Source organism: Olea europaea, chromosome 10 (genome assembly GCF_002742605.1).
Source record: "Olea europaea var. sylvestris chromosome 10, O_europaea_v1, whole genome shotgun sequence".
NCBI classification, from domain to species: Eukaryota; Viridiplantae; Streptophyta; class Magnoliopsida; order Lamiales; family Oleaceae; genus Olea; species Olea europaea.
The window spans coordinates 28,261,576-28,271,691 of NC_036246.1; the positions used below are offsets into that span (position 1 = coordinate 28,261,576).

General features: G+C 31.8%; 1 protein-coding gene across 1 annotated transcript; it reads left to right on the forward strand.

The window, feature by feature from the left end:
• The first annotated feature begins 2,750 nt into the window (after nt 1-2,750).
• On the forward strand, nt 2,751-4,472 carry LOC111401715 (vignain-like). Its single transcript, XM_023029572.1, has 4 exons — nt 2,751-3,341; nt 3,526-3,761; nt 3,845-3,985; nt 4,086-4,472. Exons 1-4 carry the CDS (start codon nt 2,903-2,905, stop codon nt 4,350-4,352), a joined length of 1,083 nt encoding a protein of 360 aa, XP_022885340.1. The 5' UTR covers nt 2,751-2,902; the 3' UTR covers nt 4,353-4,472.
• The last annotated feature ends 5,644 nt before the right edge of the window (nt 4,473-10,116 follow it).

A 10,116-nucleotide genomic window follows, 5' to 3' on the forward strand; every position in this document is an offset into this window, starting at 1 on the left:
TGGAATTGGTTTTGTTGCAAGCGGGAGTTACCATATGGGTTAACAGCCTTGGCCTATCCATATGCTCTCCACCCTGGCTCCTGGGAGGCACATCCTGCGATTTATCTCCTCCACGATGGCCCAGGACAAGGTCGGTGGAGGCCCTTAAGGTTGGGGTTCAACTTTTTTTTTTCTACATCATAGCCACCATCAGAAGAATACGTTTTTATATTTATTCACTATGACAATTAACAAAGATTGAAGATTTCCATCCATTTTTATCAAATGATACTATTTGAGATCGATTATTTAATTGGGACCTAAGCATAAATTAATAATATACATGTCAATTAAATAATGATAAAAATATTGAATTTCATATTTGAGGAGTAATAAAATTTTCTCGACTAGTGGCAAATTATCTCACGCAATAGTAGTCTTACAAGCAACATCTTTTGAGCCATCAGCTTGGAAGTTAGAAGGAACTCGTTTCTTCTTTATCTATACAAACCGATCAAGAGTTAACAAAACTTCAAACACTGAAATACTCAAATTAAGATAGGAATTCGTGTTTATTTTAGTGTAATATCTAATTATCATACAGTCTGATTTTGCAAATACTTGAATTTTTAAGGTCGCTTATTGTAGATTCTTGATCGAATACGGGACAATGGACATGATATTGAAAATAGAATTTATGTTCAATTCAACACAAGCTACCAAGAGGACTAATTCTTCTTTTTATGAGAAAAACGTACTACTTGAACTCAACTTCTATAAAAATTGCAAAATAACTCCTACACTTTTAAAAATAACGAAAGAACTTACTTTTACTAAAAAATAAAAAATAAAAAAAATAAAAGAAATAAAGTTAAAAAAGAGTCATGACTATATACAATAGAGGTTCACAAATACAAATCCAATTTATTAATGGACTGATTTTACCATAGTTATTAAACCCGACTCGGTAGTCGACCTGAAAAAATCATCGGGTCACCGGGTCAGTGGTTCAACCGATGACTCGGTGGTTGAATCGATGAGTCATTGTTAAATTGTAATTTTAATTAAAATATATCTTTGAAGTATAAGAAAATCTATTTTGCTAAATCTAAATATATATGTTTGACTCCTGCTATATGACCAAATATCACAAATTTCCCAATGATCGAGGAAATGAAATATAACCTTGGAAGCCAAGGTTTGAACCATTCTCGGTCCAAACCGACCGATCCTATTTTAATAACTGTGGGTTATACTTTGTGAATGACGATTATATTTTATATTTTATTTTTAAATAATAAAGAAGTCTTGAATAGTTTATTATATTTCACAAAAATAATGAACATCTTCTTCCAATTTTTTACGTACAATTGATATTATAAAAGATTTTAAGTTATTCTATTAGCAATAGAAGTTTAGTGGAATGATTGTTATTCTTGAAAACAAGTGATATATATTACAGTATGAAGCATTAAGACAATTGCCAATTGTATTCCAGTGATCCTAACGAGTGTTTTTTTGCTAAACAGTTCCCTCATGAGACTCGGACCAGACCATGGTCTGGTTCACCGGGTTTCCAGTACCGACCGATCCGGATTTAATAACTATGGATTTTACCATTCTTTAATGTATTTAGATAGAATATATAGGTTTATAACATAGAGTTGGGGAAGTGTGCAGATTTCCTGTACTTATCTCATCTTCTTGTCACTTTTCTCTCCATAAAGCATTTTAAATATTCGTTTTCAGTTATTTACAAAAAAAAGACATATTTGATAAGTTCGACAATATAATATTAAATTATAAAAATAAGTTAAAATCGTCTTTATTACATTAAACAATCTTAGTAGTTCGTACTTTTCTCGCCCTTTTGTATCCTCTCTCTCCATAAGGCATTTCAAAATATTCCTTTTCAAGTCACCAACAACTATGTTCCATAACCTCAGTCGAACAACATTAAGTCATTAATCGCTTTATAATGCTTAAAAGTTTTTTTTTTTTTTCAAGTAGATAAAGTAAGAATCACAATTATTGTCAGGAATCATAATTTGTTTATTTTTAGCCTATAAAAGTGAGTGGCAATACTAATAAGCACACCCAAACATGAGCTAAATTGAAAAATTAGTTAAAATTTATCTATTCATGTAATATTTAATCATGTTTAGTATTAAATACTACACATACCCATCTCTTTTATTACATTATTCAATCTTAGTGCTACTCGAGAACTGACAATTTATTATTAGACAGAGAAAGCTACTAATAGAATTTGTTGTATCCGCCCTTTTGTCACCCTTTCCCATAAAACACTTAAAAATATCCATTTTTCAGTTATCAAAGACGATAACAAGCTCGATTGAACAATTGTAAATTACAAAAATTAACTTAAATCTTATCTACTTCATTACTATTTTATCATGTCATATTAAAAATACTCGTGAAGTGCTCGAAAACTTTGGTCTCAACTTGCAAGAAAGCATGCCAAAAAAAAAAACTAACCACATAACTAATGCTTGCATCACCTTCTTTCTTTTCCCAATATCCTACAAAGTTAACTTTCTTTGCATGGAACCTCACCCCATAGTTTACACACTTGAACAATTTGTTATGTATGTATGCATGTATGGTCCCACTCCCTACCCTCCACCAAAACGTACCCCACCTCCCCCAACCCACCGGCCATCCCATCCCCATTTTGAAAGTTTGTTGTGTGTGTGAACTAAACCAATCATAAGAATTCTTGCTTGTATAGGCAAGTTTTATATCCATTAATTGCTCCTCCATAACACCCATATCCATAATTCTTGATCGTTCTTTCCCATAAGGCATTCCATCCCTTTGTGATTTCAATGAATCCTCTTTTATATAAAGGTGTCTTGTATTTTACAAATTTTCATCTTGTGACAACTTTGCTCACTAAAAAATGACGAAGTTTTTCGTACTTTTCCTCTCTTTGGCTTTAGTTTTCACCCTCGGGAAGTGCTTCGATTTTCATGAGAAAGAACTCGAGACGGATGAGAGGCTTTGGGATTCGTACGAGAGGTGGCGGAGCTACCACACCATATCAACAAATTTAGACGAAAAGCATAAGCGTTTCAATGTGTTCAAGGCCAATGCTCATTATGTTCATAACTTCAACAAGCAAGATAAGCCATATAAGTTGAAGCTTAACAAGTTTGCAGACATGACTAGCCATGAATTCAGAAGTATCTATGCTGGTTCTAAGATTAAGCATCATCGAATGCTCCGAGGTACACGAGGAAATGGAATGTTTATGTACTCGAATGAAGAGAGTGTTCCACATTCTGTCGATTGGAGGAAGAAAGGCGCTGTCACCGATATCAAAGATCAAGGCCAATGTGGTAATATTATCGAGTATTCCACGAATATAGCACGATTAACTTAAATTTTATTTTAATTCTCATACTCGTTCATTGCTATCTTTGACTAAGGCGGCCCAAAACACTTGTTTGGACCTAGGGGTTCTTCCAATCTAGCTCGGTTTACACCTCTAATAGATCTAAATTTTTGTGATTGATGTTACAGGTAGTTGCTGGGCATTTTCAACAGTGGTGGCAGTTGAAGGAATAAACCAGATTAGGACAAACAACCTAGTTTCTTTGTCAGAACAAGAACTTGTTGATTGTGACAATACAGAAAATCAAGGTTGTAATGGAGGTCTTATGGATCTAGCATTTGATTTCATCAAGAAAAAGGGAGGCGTTACAACTGAGAAAAACTATCCTTATACAGCTGAAGATGGAACGTGTGATTCCAAAAAGGTAATTAAACCATCTCGCACGAATATTTAGTATGCAATAATGGATACAATTCAATAATATAATGAACGGAATTTTAAATTCAGGAAAATTCTCCGGCCGTGACAATTGATGGGCACGAGGATGTGCCGGCGAACGACGAAGATGCACTATTGAAAGCCGTGGCTAATCAGCCTGTATCAGTTGCCATTGATGCCGGGGGTTCTGATTTTCAGTTCTACTCTGAGGTAAACCTGTACACTGAACGCTCAATTGATTCAAGCACAATCTCTTATCGATCCCGATGTGTTGACTTTGGTTTGACCAACTGATCGGCTTGTGTGACAGGGGGTGTTCGATGGATACTGTGGGACGGAGCTGGATCACGGTGTGGCGATTGTGGGTTATGGAACAACACTTGATGGAACAAAATACTGGATTGTGAAGAATTCATGGGGTGCTGAATGGGGAGAAAAGGGTTACATTAGAATGCAACGTGGAGTGAAAGCTAAAGAAGGACTATGTGGTATAGCAATGGAACCCTCTTATCCAATTAAATTTTCTAAAAATAATCATATTGGATATGAAAAATCCATCCCCAAAGATGAACTCTGATTGAATCATAGCCATTTATACTTGATCAATAGTTGAAGTTGTTACAAGCTTCATTTGATGTATTTGCTCACATTATGATTGGAGTATGATCAAGAAAATAAATAGTTTATCTTTGGAACATTTATGTGTATAAAGAACTTCAATTCTACTAAACACCTATTAAGTCGTCTCAATGATTTATCGGTTTATGAAGTTGAATCGAAAACAAAGTTCTAAGGCCCACATTACCCTGGATGTATAGCACTTCTCTGAATTTTTTTTCGTTCTTTTCAACGATTCTTTTATTTCATTTATAAAGAATTTAATTCTGTTAAACACCTATTAAATCGCACCCAACACAACTTTACGCTATTTTCTCACCATAGTCAATGGTATCTAATGGCAGGAAAAATGATAACACAAAATTTAAAGTGGCTTACGTATTGTGAATTCAGTGTTGAGCCATATGACAAGTGGATTGGGCTTTAAACAATCCTGTCGATCTTTCTGAGAGAATTTTCGTTGATCTTATCGTTGATTTTTTAATGGGAAAATTTCATATCTAAGATATTGAGTATAATCTATTTCAAAATTAAGAAACAATGTATATCATTTCAAAAATCAGATATTTATTAAATTTTAATCATGAATCATTAATTAAAAATATATTTTATTAATTAAATATATTAATATCACAATATTATATAATTAATGGTCACACTTATGTATTAGTCACAATTATTAACGTCATCGTCACAAATTATAAATTTTATAGATCACAATTTATTTCTCAATTACAAATTTATCAAATTAATAAGTCACAAAATATCAAATTAATTGATCAAAAATTATTTCTAATTCACAAATTATCAAATTATTGATCACAATTTAACAAATTTTAGGTCATACATTATTTATTAGTCACAAATGATCTATTTATTGGTTACTTATTTTTATTGATCACACATTAATTAATTTATTGATCATAATCAACAAAACAATTTGTGTCCACCACCTCATCACCGCTTCTAAAAGCTTCGCTGCCAAAACCAACATCGCCACCACCACCATCTCCACCATTCAAACAAACCAACATCCACTACCAAACATCACTACTAATTCACATAATCATCGTCCCACTGCATGATCACCATCAAACTACCACTGCATGATTTGTAAAACCAATTAATTGTGGCCCATGTGAAATTGTTAAAGAATTAATTAAAGTAGTTTATATATTTTTAAAATTCAATTAGCCCATTGAAAAGGAGAGTTTTATAACTGTCCAATTTAATGGAAAGTTGATAGTTTTTATGACCCACGAGAAACTGTCTCTCTCTACCTATAAACGTGAATGGAATCCATCAAATTAAACATTCAAATATAGAGAGGTATAAGGAGAGAATAATTTTTTTATTTTACTAGTTTCTCTTTTGCAGATTTAAATCTTTCAATTATTGCCATGGATCAATGTATGTTTCTTAATCAATTAAATTTATATAAGAAAATCATGAATTTTAAAGATCTTGGTAATAGGGCTTAATTGTTTGCATGTGGTATCAAAGTCAAGTTAGAAATTTTTTAGTTTTCCTTTAAAAATTAATATTTTTCTGCTTATCAATTTATAGATCAAGGTCTAAAATCACTGCACAATTAAGCTTCTGCTCCAGACTCAACTTTCGTCAACATTGAATTGATTGTTGTGTTGATTTGTTTTCTAGGTGCTTATTTTCTTCTTAATTATTGTTATGGAATCAAGAAATGTGACTTTAACATGTGGCAGAAAAAGGAATAAATTGTTTACATTTTGGTCAAACGTTCTAAAGCTTCGATTTCCAAATGGCAGATTATGTATATCTTTGTGTACAGTAATTACGAAAGGACCGTTTAATTCGAAATGGCAGAATATTGGTCCCTTTTGAATAACAGAAAGTAATGATGGGTTTGTAAAAAAAGAAAAAAAAAACGATTAGATGAATTGTTTCATTCAAAATTAAAGTTTTGATGTATAATTTATATAAATATTTTATCTATGTAATTAATGTTCGATTAATGTTTTTTGTTAGTCACCAAAGTGGCCAAATATTATGGTATTTCGAACACTAAATTACATTTGTCAATTACTCTTAATAATTTGATGCTTATAAATGAAAATTACATTAGGATTATTGTTGTTAAGAGTATATTGACGTTTATAGAATATAAAATTGTTATGAATCGCCCAAAAGTTGATCAATTAATTTTATTAATTTTGAACATAATCGTGGTTAATTAATATACTTTGTCAGATATGTTTTTTATATCCAAAGATAACGGACATGTCGGATTAGAGTATATTTAATTACTAATTAAATGAAATTAAATTAGTATCAGTTATGTTTATTATAATGGCATAACGTAGTGTCACCCAATGGAGAAGTACGGTATACAATTAATTTTATCTGAATTTGAACTTAAGTATTTAAATCAAAACATAAAACATTAATGTTAAAACATTTTATATTTTGCAGTATCTGTTTTCGTTTATCTGCATTCGCATGCTTCATTTGTACCACTGTTCAATGGGTTATTTCTCTTACTGGTGTGAACAAGTCCAGTTCGACTTAGGTTTTTGGACTTAAACTTGGCACTTCAAGTTGAGAAACCTGCTGATCTCATTAATGAGAGCAATGCTGATCAAAGGTCTTTCCATAATGCTTGGGAAAGGTCAAACAAATTAAACATAATGTTTATGCGGATGACCTCAACAAAAAATATCAAATATACTATCCTTAAAATTGAGATTGCTAAGGAATATATGAATTTTGTGGAAGAATGTTGCCAAATAGCTAACAAGTCACTTACTGGCACACATTGATTGGTACTTTAATCACCATTAAATTTGATGGTTCTCATATCGTGCATGAGTATATTATTGAAATGAGTAACATTGCAGCAAGACTTAAGACTCTTGGGATGATTGTGAATGAGAACTTCCTAGTACAGTTTATCATTAACTCCTTGCCTCACGAGTATGGTCCATTCCATATGAACTATAAACCTTAAAGTATAAATGGAATATAAATGAATTGCACAGTATGTTCATGCGAAAGAAGGCAAGGCCTAAAAATCAAGGAACTCATTGTGTTCATCTCATAAGTCATCAAGGAGCCGGAAAGAAATATAAGAAAATGTCTAGAAAAAGCATTAAGTAAGGACAACTAAAGATAAATGAGTCTTCTGCCCAAATCCACAATAAGGAACACAAGAAAGATACATTGCCATATTTGTTGCAAACCTAGGCACCATAAAAGGACTGCCTAAAACGTAAGGAATGGTTTGAAAGTAAAGGTAAGATGATTTCTTATGTATATTTCGAATATAATTTGGTAGAAGTTCCTTATAATACTTGGTGGATTGATTCCATATGTAACACTCATGCTACCAATATGATGTAGAGATTCCTTTCAATCTAGACCATAGATCCAAATAAAAATTTTGCTCTAATGGAAAATTGAGCCAAAGCTCCAATTGAAACCATTGGAACCTTACGTTTGATTCTAGATATTGGACATCATTTAAATTTATTTCAAACTCTTTATGTACTTTCTATTTCTCGCAATTTAGTTTCGTTATTAAAAGTTGATTCCATTGGATATTCATATAATGGTGGAAATGGATGTTTAAGTTCGTTTAAATAAATCATCTTATTTGTTTCGCTATTCTTTGTCATGGTTTATATAAATTAAAGATCGATAACCCTTTTTTGAGACTTTTTTAACTTTGCATCATAATGTTAGTACTAAACGTGGTTTGTTAAATGAACGATCTACTAATTTGTAGAATAAACGTTTGGCTCACATATCCAAGAAAATGATAGAAAGATTAGTAAAAAAAATGAAATTCACCCTGACTTGGATTTTAGTGACTTTGGAACTTGTGTGGATTGTATTAAGGGTTAACAAACAAAACACACAAAGAAATGTGCCACAAGAAGCACGCAGCTTCTTAAGACAATATATACCAATATGTGTGAGTCTTTTGATGTCCTATCCTTTGGTGGAGAAAAGTATTTTATCACCTTTATTGAGGAATTTTTAAGTTATGATTATGTCTATCTGTTGTATGAAAAGTCTCAAACTGTAAATATTTTTGAGATCTTTGTTAATGAAGTTGAATGGCAATTAGACAAAAATGTAAAAATTGTTAGATCTAATAGAGATAGTGAATATATTCACCATTCTTGAAAGGCGTGGCATTTGCTAAAGGGTAACACCTGTTCCATTTGCTAAATTTCTTGAAAGGCGTGGCATATATTCTCAATACACTATGTCAAGCACACCACAACAAAATTGTGTAACTGAAAGGCGTAATCGTACTCTAATAAAAATCATTATGTGTATGTTAAGCAATTTGTCTTTACCCATTTCTTTGTAAAGGTATGCATTAAAGACTTTTATGTATTTGCAAAACAAGATTCCTAGTAAGGCAGTTCCAAAAACACCTTTTGAATTGTGAACTGGAAGGAAACCCAATTTAAGGCACTTACATGTTTGGGGTTGCCCGACAAAATCAATAATTTATAATCCACATGAAATAAAATAAAATAAAATGAAAAACACCACCAGACTCAAAAACATTCAGCAGATTTTTCATGGCTTATACGGAAAAAAATCGAAGTTGTATAAATCTTATTGTCCTAACCATAGTAATAGAATATTTGAAATTGGAAATGCTAGGTTCATCGAGAATGGTGAAGTTAGTGGGAGTTTGGAACTACGAAATGTGAAAATACAAAAAATTAGAGTTCAAATTTCACTATCCTCAACTTCTATAATATTGTTGTTTCTCGAATTGTTGAAAGTATGACAATTTGCTGAAACGGCAAATAAATAATCAAACATCTCACAATGAAGTTACAATCAATGAACCTGCATTAATGAACAACAAGAAATAGCATTAAGAATGTCACAAAAACAACGTGGACCTACTATTTTTTATGATTATGTGGTTTATCTGTAAGAATCTGAATTTTGACTTGGGAATTGTTAGTGACGATCCAGTTTCATTTCTACAGGCCATTGGGAGTGCTAATTCTGATAAGTGGTTAGATGCTATGAAATATAAATTGATATCTATAGAGCATAATGAAGTCTAGGATCTCGTTGAAATACCTGAATCGTGTAAAACAGTTTGGTGTAAATGGGTCTTTAAGGCCAAGCGCAACTCTAGTGGTAATATCGAACGATATAAGACTAGACTTGTTGTCAAAGGTTTTACTCAGAAAGACGACATTGATTATAAGGAGCCATTTTCACCAGTCTCCGAGAAAGACTTACTCAAAACTATAATGACCTTAGTAACTCATTATGATTTTAGCTACATCAAATGGATGTGAAAGCTATTTTTCTAAAAATTAAGAAGTTTATATGGATCAGCTTGAAAGTTTTTCAATTAAAGTAAAGGAACAAGTACTGTGTAAGTTAAAGAAATCAATATACAGACTTAAACAAGCTTCTTGTCAATGATATCTTAAGGTCAACGATACCAGTACTTCTTTTGAATTTAAGAAAAACATCTTTGATCACTGTATTTATCTAAAGGTCAGTGAGAGCAAGTTTATATTTTTTATTCTGTGTGTTGATGGCATCTTGCTAACTACTAATGATCTTAGTCTATTACATGAGACTAAAAAATTTTTCTCTAAAAATTTTGAAATGTAAGATATGGAAGAGGCAACCTATGTGATTGAAATTGAAATATTCCAAAATAGGTTACAAGAATTATTAGGATTGTCTCAGAAAGT

Excerpts from the sequence above, each read along its gene's own strand:
- LOC111401715 (XM_023029572.1), top strand. The coding sequence starts at position 2,903 with ATGACGAAGTTTTTCGTACTTTTCCTCTCTTTGGCTTTAGTTTTCACC. Across the intron at positions 3,762-3,844 it reads GAACGTGTGATTCCAAAAAG|GAAAATTCTCCGGCCGTGAC; the intron begins GTAATTAAACCA and ends TTTTAAATTCAG. Across the intron at positions 3,986-4,085 it reads ATTTTCAGTTCTACTCTGAG|GGGGTGTTCGATGGATACTG; the intron begins GTAAACCTGTAC and ends CTTGTGTGACAG.